This window comes from Triticum aestivum, chromosome 4A (genome assembly GCF_018294505.1).
Source record: "Triticum aestivum cultivar Chinese Spring chromosome 4A, IWGSC CS RefSeq v2.1, whole genome shotgun sequence".
Taxonomy (NCBI): domain Eukaryota; kingdom Viridiplantae; phylum Streptophyta; class Magnoliopsida; order Poales; family Poaceae; genus Triticum; species Triticum aestivum.
The window spans coordinates 742,037,383-742,051,087 of NC_057803.1; the positions used below are offsets into that span (position 1 = coordinate 742,037,383).

The following is a 13,705-nucleotide window of genomic DNA, read 5'->3' on the forward strand; positions in this document are numbered from 1 at the left end:
AAGAAACAAAGAATACTTTAATTTGCCTACTTTAATTATCAAGAGTACCTAGAACTCATCTAGATGAGATATAATTTGGTCTTATTCACTTTGAAAACAAGAACAAATACAACCCACGTCAGCACACACGCATCTTATGGCATCACATCCAATGGCTATAAAAGGTAAATGAGACCAAATTATATCTCATCTAGATGAGTTGTAGCAAAACTGTTAATTATCTCTACTGAATGGTAAGTTATCTTTTACAACAAGAATTGCTGCGGCATCGTGGAATAAAAGGTTGCAAGTTCAACTATAGTACTTCTTTTTACACACAATAAAGTTAGGGACGAAACTTTTTACACTCTGTCTTTTTACACACAATACAAAATACAAATGCACTACTCTGCTGCTTATCAAGTTGCAGCACCGTAGATCGATGACCGAAAACACCACCGGGTCATGTGCTTATACAAATTGCATCAAGCCCCGGCTCATGTGCTTATACAATTGCATTAAGCCCCGGGGTAACAGTTTAACTATAACATACAAAAACATACTCAATACCATCAACGTACAAGGATATTTTCTAACCTGTAGTCCCTTGCCACACCTGCTGCCTTCTTGTTACTTGCACATCTCCTCAACGTCGGGCACCCCCGAGTTTTCCACAAACCCTACGACTATCTTCATACCCGGACAGGGGATGCCACAAGTTTATTATATAACCTTGATGCTACGATATTATATGTCATGAATACGTAACCACAAGTACGTCAAGAAGAAGTTGAATCCTTGAGGAGGGCGATCGCGCGGCACACCTCCACCATGGTGGGCCGCAGCAGCGGTGAGTGCTGAGTGCACGCGATCCCAAGGTCTATCAGCTCGACGACGACGTTGTTCGCTTGTACCACCGACAACATCGTGTCTATGGTCTCCAGCATTGACTCTGCGATGATGGCTGTGAGGTCATGGGGGTGGTGCCACCTCACCCAACCGTGCAATGTGAGTCCCTCTTGGAAGAGCACATCAGTCGGGCGCTTCCCGGTGATCAGCTCCAGTAGCACCACGCCAAAGCTGTACACGTCGCCTTCCGTCGAAGGGTGGCCTCCAAGTCCGTACTCTAAAACCACACAACAAGAACGCCATGATGAAAATGTTAAGAGAAGAATGTTGATCACATGCATTTCCTCTACTCATATGCCATGTTAATTCGATTATCTTGTAAATTACCTGGCGCGATGTAGCCCACAGAGCCTTGCAAAAATCCTGCAGTGGAGTTGCATGGATCGGCAAAGCCTGCGTCGTCGTCGTCGCCCATGTCCTTGACCAGCCGCGCGATGCCAAAGTCAGCCACGATGGCCGTCATGTCGTCGTCGAGGAGCACGTTGCTGGGCTTAAGGTCGCAGTGCGCGACGCGGATGGGTGCGTAGTGATGCAGGTAGGTGAGCCCCTCGGCTATGTCGCCGGCGATGCCAACCAGCCATGCGAGGTCCATGCCACGTCCGCGGCCGCCATCACGCCGGTAGAGGTGGCTCTCGAGGCTACCATTGGTCATCAGCGGGAGCACGATCGCGTGGAAGTCCGGCTGGCTGCACGTGGTGACCACACGCAGCAGGTTCCGGTGCCGCGTCCGCCTCAGCACATCGCACTCCCGCTTGAAACTCCGGGAGACCTCGCCGCCTCCGGTAGTGGGGTCGAGCACCTTGACGGCAACACGCGTGCCGTCACGGAGCGTCCCATTGTACACGCGCCCGAACCGCCTCGCGTTGATCAGCCTCGACTGCTCGAACCCGCCCGTCGCCTCGTAGAGCTCCCGTTGGGAGATCCTCGGGTAGTCCCCCCTCGTGTTGGGTTCGCATGGTAGCAGCGGTGAGCGCCGCCTGTCTCGTCCCACGGTGCGGCACACGGCGAGCCCAATGATTGCCATCGTGAAGCTCGCGACTGTGCCGACGACGAGCAACACCACTCGCCGGTTATGGAACAAGTTGCGCTTCGCGCCGCTGCACCTAGCCAACCCAGGCGTCATCGACGCCGTCCCCGCACACAGTCTGTCATTGCCGAGGAACGCGTCCGCCCGAAACCCTGCAAAGGCCCCGCCACTCGGCACCTCGCTTGAGAAGTCGTTGTATGAAAAGTTAACACGCACCAGCGACGCCACCTTCTCCAAGGATTGAGGGAGGGTCCCCGTGAGGCCATTGCAGGACACGTCGAGGTACTTGAGCTCGATGCACCTGCCGAGCTGTGACGGGATCGTGCCGGAGAGCTTGTTTGAGGACAGGTTAAGCAATTGCAGCCTAACCATCTCGCTGATGGTCATCGGGATCGCACCAGATAGCAGGTTGCCGGCGAGGTTGAGGTTGAGCAATCCGCTCATCCTAGACAAGCCAGCTGGGATCTTGCCTTGCAGCATGTTGTAGGAGAGGTCAAGATTTTGCATCATCAGACACTGCACTATGCTCGGAGGAATGGCGCCGGTGAGCCGGTTCTGCGAAAAATTGACGTGCCCGAGCCATGGGATCATGCCTAGGGACAACGGGATATCACCGGAGAGCAGGTTGTTTGAGAGGTGCAGCCGCTCGAGCTGCCGCATGTTGGTGATGCCCTGTGGGATGGAGCCGTTGAGGAGGTTATGGGAGAGGTTGAGGGAGCTGAGGTTGGTGAGGTTGGAGATGTTTGCCGGGATCGGACCAAAGATTCTATTAAGTTGAAGGTGGAGTTGCATGAGGCCGGGAGAGAGGCGACCGATGACAGGCGGGATCGTGCCGGCAATGTTATTCCTAGCGATGCTGAGCTCTTTCAGGCCAGTGCAGTTGGTAAGTGAGGCGAAGAATGGCTCAAGGTCGGTGTTGTTCCGCGAGTTCGCGAGGAAGTTGGACGATAGGTGCAAATACTCGAGGCTCCTCATACCACTAAACATGTCATCCGTCGGCAGCTCGCCAGTGAGGAAGTTCGACTGCAGTAGCAGCCATCGGAGCTTCGTCGAGTTTGACAGCGAGGGAGGGATGCTGCCATTGAGTTTGTTGGACCACAACACGAGGGACATCAACTCGGGGAGTGGGCAATCCGCATGGATGGGGATCTCGCCGTCCAAAAAGTTGGACGACATATCAATGTAGTTCAAGGCGGAGAGGTTGCAGAAGATAGCAGACGGGATATGCCCGCAGAGGTTGTTGTCTCCGAGATTGAGGTATACCAAGCGCCGAATACGCAAGAGCTCCACCGGAATCGATCCCTTCAACTGGTTTCCGTTGAGGCTGAGCTGCGTCAGCCGAGAAAGCTTCCCAAGCTCCTGCGGCACCGCCCCGGAGAAAACGTTCTCGGAGAGATCGAGGATGCCGAGTCTCGAGAGCTTGCCGAGCTCCGGCGAGACCGCCCCGGTGAGCGTGTTCGACGACACATCGAGAAACTTGAGGCGGGACAGGTTTCCAAGATCCGGCGGGACCGTCCGGGTGAGCATGTTCGACGACAGGTCGAGAAACTTTAGGCGGGAGAGGTTGCCAAGCTCTGGCGGAACCGTCCCGGTGAGCGTGTTCAAGGACACATCGAGAAACTTAAGGTAGGAGAGGTTGCCGAGTTCTGGCGGAACCGTCCCTGTGAGCGTGTTCAAGGACACGTCGAGAAACTTGAGGTAGGAGAGGTTGCCGAGCTCCGGTGGGACGCTGCCGGTGAAGTGGTTGCCAGAGAGGTTGAGTGTCCCGAGGTGGGAGAGGTTGCCAAGCGCGGGCGAGACCTCGCCAGAGAGCTCTTGTTCACTTAGTATTAACTCGACAACATGGTGCTCCGTGTCGCAAGCGACACCGGTCCAGTTGCACACGTCCGGCGAGCCCCAGCCAGCGAGCGCTCCCTTGGGGTCGCCGGACACGCCGGCCTTGAAGACTAAAAGCACGGAGCGGTCATCCTCTTCTCCCAAGAGAGCCGGGCTTGTGGTGTGGAGGAAGAGAAAGATGAGGAGAACTGTGAAGATGAGGGCCATGATTGGCCTGGCAACCATGGCCATGGCCATGAGAGCACGCGACGGATAGCTTGGAGCTGGTGGTCGAGCTCGGAATCAGATGGGAGCTAAGCAAAATGGGTTGGTGATGGTGAGAGCAAGGTTTGCTGCACGGCGCGGGTAGGGTTTTATAAAGGTTGGTGATCGAGCGCCGTGCCTAACTAATTATTAGGGTTTGGATACGATCTGCATACATGGCTGTGGTTTGGATACGGTCTCACGGGATATCTAATCCACGGACGAGACTAATTAGCGTACAAAAATGCTACAATTAGCGTCTCAACGGCTAATCATGCATGCATGCATGTGTATGTCTACGTGCAAGGTTTTCCTTTGGGTTATCACTTCATGGTGACTCCACGGGTATATGTAAGCTTAAACTCTAGCCCCCTTTCCCCAAAATATATGATTTTTTATGGCCTTCTACGTATGACTTTGACTACGTACAAGTCTTATGGGGTTAGACTTGACTTATCAATGATATTCAGTATCTAAGAACTAACCCTGGTTAGTGGTTGGATGGTTAGGAGGACAATGGTATTCTTAGGTTTAAATTCTAGTGCTCACATCATGTTCTGGATTCATTTCAGGATCTCTGGCGATGTGTGTTCAATGGGAGAAGACGTTCTCAATCTCTCGGAGATGCTCATAGGGATAGGGTCTGCGTGTGTGTTCATAGAAATGAATGTATGCACGCATATATGAACGCATGTGTCTATACTGTGTTCTATAAAAATGACATTCAATATCTTACCGATGTTTTATGCTTTCCTTTGAGATACGCAAAGGGGTAATGAAAAAATTGGATTATTATAGATCCAGTTTTTTCTGGCAACGTGATGTAAAGAAAAAAAGTAAAAAGTAATGAGCTAAGTGGGGATAGATATCAAGGACCTGGAAATTAAGAAGAAGTGCCCACCTACTACTTCCTTCGTTTTTATTTACTTCATATATTAGCTTTGTCTTGAGTCAAACTTTGCAAACCTTAACCAAGTTTATATATAAAAAAATATTACATCCACAATATCAAATCAATACCATTAGAATCATCATTGACTATATTTACATACCATGTATAGTATTTGTTACTGCAAAAGTTTAGATTATTTTCTAAAAACTTGGCCAAATGTTTATAAAGTTTGACTTAAGTCAAAGCTAATATGCGGGTAAGTAAAAATGGAGGGAGTAAATGGTTGTTTAAGATGCTTAATGATGGGTAGGGAGGGGGAGTTTGGCATGAGTTGCTTTGTAACAAATACCTCAAATCAAAAATTGTGTTCTAGGTAACGGCAAAGCCGATAGATTCACTTTTTGGAAAGGCTTGATGAGTTTCAAGGTGGATTTATTTAGACGAGGTTCGTTCTCGGTTGGTAATGGCTTTCGGACGAGATTATAGGAGGACACATGGCTAGTTGATGCACCTCTTGGCATTAGTATCCAAGTCTTTACAATATTGTGTAGCGCAAAGATATTTCTATAGCTTCGGTACTACAAGTGAGCCCCTAGAATACCGAGTTTTGAAGGCTGCTCACTAGGTACAAGTGGACGACTTGGTGATATTTAGTCCGTAGATTAATGCCGGTCGACTTGTATCAAGAACATGATGTGTTTCTCTGGTGTTTTCTTCGTCAAATCCATGTACGTTGACCTCATCAATGATGCTTTAGTTTTCGCAAGCAATATATTTGGATGATCAATATGCTGATAAAAATTCCTTGTATGCTGACATCATCAGCGCCTATCTAGTTTGTCGCAAGCAATACATTTGGAAGATCAAAATGCCATTAAAAACAAGATATCCATGTGGTACTTGGACAGAAATGTGGTGCTCATAAAACAGAATCTGGCCAAACGGAGAAAGAGGGCTCCAAGAAGTGTGACCTTTTGTGATAATAAGGAGGAAACAGCTCAACACTTATTTTTGACCTGTCCTTTTACCACCATACTCTGGCCAACCGTCCATGTGGCCTATAATTCACCCGCTTCAACAAGTATACCAAATTTGTTTGAAAACTGATTGAGAGGGGTTGCGCTTTAGTTTGGGCCATCTGGAATTGCCGGGCTGATTATTATTTTTAACATGTCAAAACTTCCAAAAATAATTGCAGTTATCCTTGGAGCTACCAGGTGGATCCATATGTGGTGTTCCCCGCGTCGTGTGGAGGCACGGACGGCCATGGCTTTGTGGTGTAGCCAATGAGAGATGACCACTTGGGTTATGTTCAACCAATTTGGATGATGATCCTGTAGTAGGACTTGTGAATGAGTCATGCAATCCTATTCTAGGCGATTGTGGCACCACTTGTTTTTTTCTTTTATTGCAAGACATGTAGAGGCCCGGAATATTCCTTTCCAAAGAAAAGAAAAAGTCTAATTAAGATTTGATAGTTCGATCATTACTTTGTATGGTTAGCATTCTACTACCTTTCCTTATCTTAATAGCGAGGAGAGGATCATCTTTTGGACGAAAAAGAACATCGGAGCAATCAAATGCGTCAGATATGAGTAATCTGATAGCGTTAGTTACCATCACATCAACCTTTGCTTATTGCTTCTCTGCCTGCAACGATCCCCAAAGTACCTTAATATGATGTGTCATGATAGCATGCATGGTCAATATTCCAATGTTGCGTCAGATACCAGGCTCAAAGTTTGTCCTTTCGGTGAAGTTAATGATGTTTGGGTCACAATCTAAGTCTGAACAGATACGCACACAGATTACACTTTGGCATCATCAGGTAGAATTGTACATCTTATGTTAATATTCTGAAGCCCCTTTACTTCTGTCCATTCAGGTCAAAATTGAAAAACTCCATAACTTTAGTAAAATGGTTGAGATAACAATCTTTCTTGAGCAGAACCAGTGTGTGTTGACCGCTTTCTGCTACATATCCTAAATCTTTTTACGACCGCTTTCTGCTACATATCCTGAATCTTTTTACGACCGCTTTCTGGTACATATCCTGGATCTGACTTGTTAAAGCTAGCAAGCGTGTTGATGGAAAAGCCAACCGAATACTCTTTTGTGGTAAAGAGTATTGAAGTTCTTATCGAATCTACAGCAACACTAAACTACATTGCTGGTCGTGAAAGGAGACGATCCACCGAATCATCAGATGCGACAAACAGTGCCGAGCAAATGTTAATTAACTTTTTTGTGTCAATTTGGTCGTGAAAGCACCGGAATAATGACCTGACTCGAGATCCTTTTGCTTTTATCTTTGATGAGTGATGATGATCAGGCATTGGCCGGCTAATGGAGTCCAACATGCATGTTAGCTAAGCGCATGACTGGAGAATTAAGAACTCAAAGAATTCACAAGTAGTCGTTAGTAGGCAATCCCCAACCATCAGTAAACTAACTAATGGTCACCCTTTCTAAAAACAATAAACAATAAACAAATGTTGTATTAACCGCCAGAGGGGTGAGATGAGAGAAGACCAAATGCGCCACGAGGAATTAACACATGACTGACTGATCGATCGAGCGCGTGCTCTGGTATTCCTTTTCCCCTCGATTACTTTCTGTGTAGTAGTCATTGGTCAATTCTATGGGTGTTCATTATTAACAGGAGTTGGCCAAGAACTTTGTGGTCGTTGTTGACAACAATCGGTCATGGAAGATGCATGACGTCTGTCAGCCCCATCACGTCCAGCAGCGTCATGCCGATGGGATGCTCTCAAAACCCGTACCCAACAACCGGTGAAATTAGCAGTTTATCACACGATTAAAGTAAGATACATACATAATACTCCCACCATTCCTAAATATTTGTCTTTCTAGAAATTTCAACAAGTGACTACATACGAAGCAAAATGAGTGAATCTACACTCTAAAATATGTCTATATACATCCGTATATGGTAGACCATTTGAAATCTCTAAAAAAACAAATATTTTGAAACGGAAGGGGTAGTATATAGTACCATATCAATCATGTACCACCTCTGTTTTTAATGTAACACGTTTTGGCAGTTCATTGAACTGCCAAAACGTCTTACATTTAGAAATAAAGGGTGTGTGTATGCGTGCATATGCATATGCACGCTTGCATGTGTGTGCACGTCACGTGCTAGGTGCGACGATGTAGCCGACTGAACTTTGCAACAGTCTGGCGGTGATGGAGCGCAACAGAATCATCGCTAGTGCTGCTGCTGGTTCTGGTATTATAGTAACTGCATTGTTCCTTTCTGCTTTGCAGGTTTCTTAAAGCTCGCCTATGAAAATGTGCAAAGAAGTTAATGGTGAAAATAATGATTCTTCCAGCAACAGATCCTTTTGACATGGGCAGTCACATATAGGCATCGTTTTCGTGGAACTGAATGCTAATTGCTTGATTTCCAATTGGAGTTAGCATTTGTGATGTTAAGCCCATGGTTAACGCTTTAATTATCCTTGGTATAGCAGTACTTGTGCGGCTTGACATGTATAGCTTATGTTCAACGTGTATGATTGGGCTGAACTATTTTGCAGTTTTTATGGGTACATTTCATGTTTTTGATTTTCCTTGAATTTCATGGACTCTCGAAGGTCATATATACACATTTCATTTAATTTTGAACTTAAATGATGTTTGTGTGAAAAGAACCGGAGTAGGTTTGCATGTTTTTTTGACAATAGAATTTTTCAAAGAAATTTGGCAGTTTCCTCCCAGTCCCCCAAACTCACATGGTGATCTCCCCTTGGTGCGAGAAGATCCCAGGCAGCCATGGAAATCCCCCTCGAGAGGATTAGAGCCCTGGGATACTTTCCCGTTACAACCAAACAAGGTCTAAGCGGGAGATGGTTCTTGCCTATGAAGCACAACCCATGATGAAGAGAGCATCGATCTAGGCCGATGTGGCATAGATCCATCCAACCAAGCCAATGGTTGAAACCAACCCGAGGTGGTTCCTTAGGAAAATGAAACACATTTTTTTTTTCTAGAAATAACAGAAAATCACAAACATGATGAAGACTATGAGGCGTTTCCTTTTTTTTTGAGAAACATGTGAGATGTTTCCTACTTGCCCCTTATTGAGGCAAGCTGCCGCCAAATCGCATAGATAGAGCGATTGGCCGGACCGTTTAGCCTTTCCACATGTATTTTTGGAACCTTCCGGAGGGGTTAGTCTGGTTCAGTTCTAATTTTTTTTCATATTGTTTCTTTTCACAGGTTTTCTTCCTTTTCCTTTTCAAAAAAGTTTTCTTTTTACAGGAATGTTAGGAATTTCAAGGATTGTTGCTTTTTAGAAAAATGTTTGAGTTTTAGGAAAATTTTAAAAATGTGCCTGTTTTATAAAAATGCTCGCGTTTCTAAAAAATAAATTTCTCATAATTATTTAGAAAATTCAAAAAAATTCATGTTCTCAAAAAATGTTTGCAAAATTGAAAATAGTTTTGTTTTAAAATATGTTCAAATATTTTTCAATAATGTTGCATTTTCGAATTAATTTTTTCTTGTTTTTAAGAAATTAGGGAATTGTTCGCTTTTCTATAAATGTTCATTAAAAAATCATATTAAAAAAATAGAAGATTAAATATTTTTTCAAAATTGACTGGGAAACCGTGCACTACGGTGCCTATAAAAGAAAATGCAAAATAAGGCAGGTGGCTTCATAAGTTGGCGCTTTGATCCCTCTAGAATGGGAGCTCCTTATTGGCGATTTCAGCGTCAGTCGGTTTCTCTTTCTAGCTCCCACTATGCATGATAGTGGGCTCAATCTACTAGGGCCAATTGGTGTTTGATCGGTTGCGTGATTAGACCGAGACCTCTTTCATTGTGTCGTTTGTCTCATTCCCTTCAGCATATTGTTTCCTTTTAATGCTTGTTTTAAAACGTCCATTCTACTTGAAGATGGTAATAAATCTAAGAAGTATATATGCAGTCGAGATAATTTGGAAAGCGAATCCGTGGTTGACCGTTCAAAAAAAGTTCACCAACATGCGAAAAACTTGGCGAATGCCAAAAATATTCATGAAATAGAAAAATCATATATTCAAGAAAGTTCATAAATTTGAAAAATTCGCAAATTTCAAAAAAAATCACAAATTCAATAACTAATTTATTCAAAAAAATTCATGAATTCAAAACTTTCGATTTTACTTGTGTTTCAAACGTTTATTTTTTTAGAAATTTAAGAAACTTGGAAAAAGTTCATGAGATTTAGGAAAAATTGCACAATTGTTTTTGAATTTGAAAAAAGTTCAAGACCTGGGAAAATTATAATCTGAGAAAAGATCAAAAAATGTAAAAACTTAACCAATTTTAAAAATGTTCACAATAATTTGAATTATTTGAGTAATTTGGAAAAAGGTTCATGAATTTGAGCGAATTCCACAAATTTACTAAAAATATCCAAAATTTGAAAAAAGATCATGCACTGGGTAAAAAATAAAATTTAAAAATAAATGGAAAATGGAAAAAAGTAAATGAAAAAAGATAAAAATGGACTTAAACCGAGTGAAATAAGAAAAGCAGGAACCAAAAACACATAAAATATTGGTGGGGAAGCTTCTGAAAGTTTCCCAAAAATGGAGGCGCTTCTGAAAAATGAACTTAAACTAATCTTACAGGCTGGCCCGTTAAGAACAATGGGGAGCGAGAGCCAGCCTGGCAATCGGGCCGGATTTGGTCGGGTTGACCTTTCCCAAACCCATGCCCGACACCTTATCTGGTCCTTCCTAAACCCATGAACCTGAACAAATATTGGGCCATGAAAAACATGGGAGTGACATATAGAAGTGAGAAAAGGCCTACCAATGGGCTGACCTCTTAATAATGCCTTATTTTCTGCGTGACTACGCTACTTACATACGTTATATGTTATAATGTATTTATTTATAGATTAAAAAGGTAAACTGTAATGGAGAATAAATAATTTAGAATAAATTGTTAATGTTAATCGGGTGACCTATCGGGTAACCGACTAGCATGAACTTATACACATACCCTACCCACAACTAATCAGATTACCCAGAGTAAGACCCATGGATGAAGTTGACAACCCATACCCTACCCGTTCGGGTCGGGTGCTCATGGCTGTGTGAACCCATTTGTCAGATTGCCGACTTGAAGCGAGGGGGTGTGAGGCAAGAGTCTGTCGGAGGAGGCCCATCCAGACCCCCAGTTTCTGGACGCCGGAGGCCCAGCACGCACGCATCAGCCCACCACGAAGGAAACAAAAACGCGCTTCTCCAGTCCAGGGTCCTCTCCGCAAAATTGCCTTCCTCTTTCCCCGTCGTCTCTCTCCACCAACGCCAGTCCAAATCCAAACCCGAAGGAGGAAGAGAGGCCAGCGCAGCTAGGGTTCCGCCTCCCGCCGGCCGGAGAGAGAGAGAGAGGATGACGACGGCGGCGCGGCCGACGTGGGCGCCAGCGAAGGGCGGGAACGAGCAGGGGGGCACGCGCATCTTCGGGCCCTCCGGGAAGTACTCCTCCCGCGACCTCGCCGCCCACACCTCCCTCAAGCCCAGGTAAATTAAACCCCGCCGTCGATCCCCTTCCGCCCCGCGCTGTGGTACCGAATCCGCGCCCCCGGTGGCTCGAATCGCCCGCCTGGTTAGAGGCCTCGCGCGCACGCCGCCGTTGGAATTTGGGGTTGGGGGAACGAACGGGTTCTAGGGTTCCTCGCCACTGGAGGCCTGGGCTCCGTCCAGATCGGTCTCCGCGTGGTAGAATTGCCGGCGACAATTGGCCATGGATAGCTCCTGCCTGGTCGCAGGCAGTCTGGGGTTGGTCGTGTGTCGCCAACTCTGTATAGTGGTTTTGCATCTGCTTAGGGTCTGCAAGGGGGCAGTACAACCCACCCTCCCTGCTAATCGCTTGGAAATGGACGTGTCGCCTGCTATTCTGTGCGAGGTTGCCATGGGTTTAGGTCGATTTCTGTACAATCTAATAAGCCTATGCACTACTTGTTCGGTGCAACAACAGAATTAGTTAACCAACATACCTACATACTTGGCCTACAAAAGTCCAGATGCGTGCAGAAACCTGCAAAGATCAGACAAAATTTCGCCGTTTGCTACTTCGTTAGGTGGTCGTACACAAAACAGAGAACCATTTTTGGACATTTGGAGCACCGGGGTAGCTTACTTAGCACCAAGTGTTAATGTTCTAGAGAACTACCTGAATCATGTCTGCTGCTGCAGCGTATGGAGAATAAATTTAAGCACCATAAGCAAATGGTTCATCATGGTGCATTTGTTCCTCATTTGGGGTCTATTACCAGTTAACCAGAATCATGGACACGGTACATGGCTAATATAGGGATGGCTGGCCCTGACCTTGCTCGTTGAACCCTGTGCGATAGAGTGCTAGCGACATATGCCGGTCGCCAGTCCTTACATTAGCGCAGGTTGTGGTTGGTCTTTTGCCAACTATGTAGTCATATTGCATATGTTTTGGGCCTGAATAGGCCATTACAAGTGCAACCGGCTTTTCTCTGGCAATCTTTGCAAATAGTCTGCTACTTGGTTCAAGGTTGCCAGGATTAGATTGATTTCTGTACAAACCCAGACACTTGTTTACTGCACCAATACTACTAGTTAAGTAACATACTGAACACCCCTGACCTAAATAAGTCAGGTTATGTGGAAAAACCTGGGAATATCAAACAAAATGTAGCCATTTATCACCAGGACAACCAACTATTTGCATTTTGGAGCTGCAGTAACTACTTAGCACCTAGTGTAACTGTAACGAACATAATCACCTGAACTTGTCTGCTGCTGCTGCTGCTGCTGCTGCATCAAGAGAGTAAATCTATGAAAAAATTCCTTAGCATGGTTCATATATTTGGTTCATCATCTGGGTTTATTACCTGTTACATAAACAGAACCTAGAACACCATATATTGCCAAACTATTGCTTCAGCCTTACATGATTGTTTAGTTCTTGACACCAAATCCTTAATAAAACGGGCTGGCAGTTCTTTGATGTCTACATGCTGACATTCCCCCTTATGTGCAGAAAAGAGGGACAACAAACTCAAGAGGAGGTACAGAAGAGGAATCTTAGGGATGAACTTGAGGAGCGTGAACGCAAGCACTTCTCATCCAAGGATAAGTCCTATGTTGGTAATACCTCTCGATCCATCTGCTCTTTCCCCCTCATTTGGGCAGATAGTGCTTGCCATATCCTTTCTGCCGTGATGTTTATCTATTGTTGTTTTACTGTATCTGGGAATTGTAATTGATTAGTTCAACCACTTTTTTCTCGCAGACGAGAGGGACCGGCGAAAAAGTTCAAGCCTGCTCTTAGAAGGTCGGTGACACTACTTCACCAAAATTTGTTTAGTGCCTACGTTCAAGCCAGCATAATGATTTACTTACTCTGTTCTGGTAATCACAGGTTCAAAACGGGATGAGGATAAGATAGTTCCACGTGAAATTGATGCAGATGACTCTGACGTGGAACTCAAAAGTGATGATGAAAGGTATGTTTAGTTCTTGCTCAGTAGTTTATCAATCACACCCGTTCAAAATGCTGATGAGACTCTTCTTTTTGTTGCATTGCATGGATGGGATCGGATACATCTTCTAACTGCATGAATAAATTTTATCCTGAATTGGGGCCCAAAATGTTCACTAGTTGTTATCTACCATACACTTTGGAATTGGGTGATACACATTCTTATGCTGGCTACCATCCTTTTCATTGCAGTCGGATTATGTTTATGTTTACAAGAAAAACATATAGTAAAATAGCAAAAAAGAATAATGCAGCAATTGTCCTGATATTTTTTGGGA

The 13,705-nt window shown here is 44.9% G+C and overlaps 2 protein-coding genes across 2 annotated transcripts in view; one reads left to right on the forward strand and one right to left on the reverse strand.

Annotated features, from left to right (window-relative positions):
* Nucleotides 1–758: 758 nt before the first annotated feature.
* LOC123083540 (putative leucine-rich repeat receptor-like serine/threonine-protein kinase At2g24130) lies at nt 759–3,976 on the reverse strand. The gene is made up of 4 exons (XM_044505562.1): nt 3,544–3,976; nt 1,892–3,471; nt 1,216–1,687; nt 759–1,105 (listed from the first exon to the last, which is right to left on the reverse strand). The coding sequence occupies exons 1-4, from the start codon at nt 3,974–3,976 to the stop codon at nt 759–761; spliced, it is 2,832 nt and encodes a 943-aa protein (XP_044361497.1).
* Nucleotides 3,977–11,155: 7,179 nt separating this feature from the next.
* Nucleotides 11,156–13,705, forward strand: part of LOC123088506 (protein CWC15 homolog B) — a 3,395-nt gene continuing 845 nt past the window's right edge. Inside the window, exons 1-4 of the mRNA XM_044510709.1 lie at nt 11,156–11,431; nt 12,927–13,033; nt 13,179–13,220; nt 13,308–13,390. Coding sequence (XP_044366644.1) covers nt 11,301–11,431; nt 12,927–13,033; nt 13,179–13,220; nt 13,308–13,390 — 363 coding nt within the window. The 5' untranslated portion in view covers nt 11,156–11,300. The remainder of the gene's footprint in view (nt 11,432–12,926; nt 13,034–13,178; nt 13,221–13,307; nt 13,391–13,705) is intronic.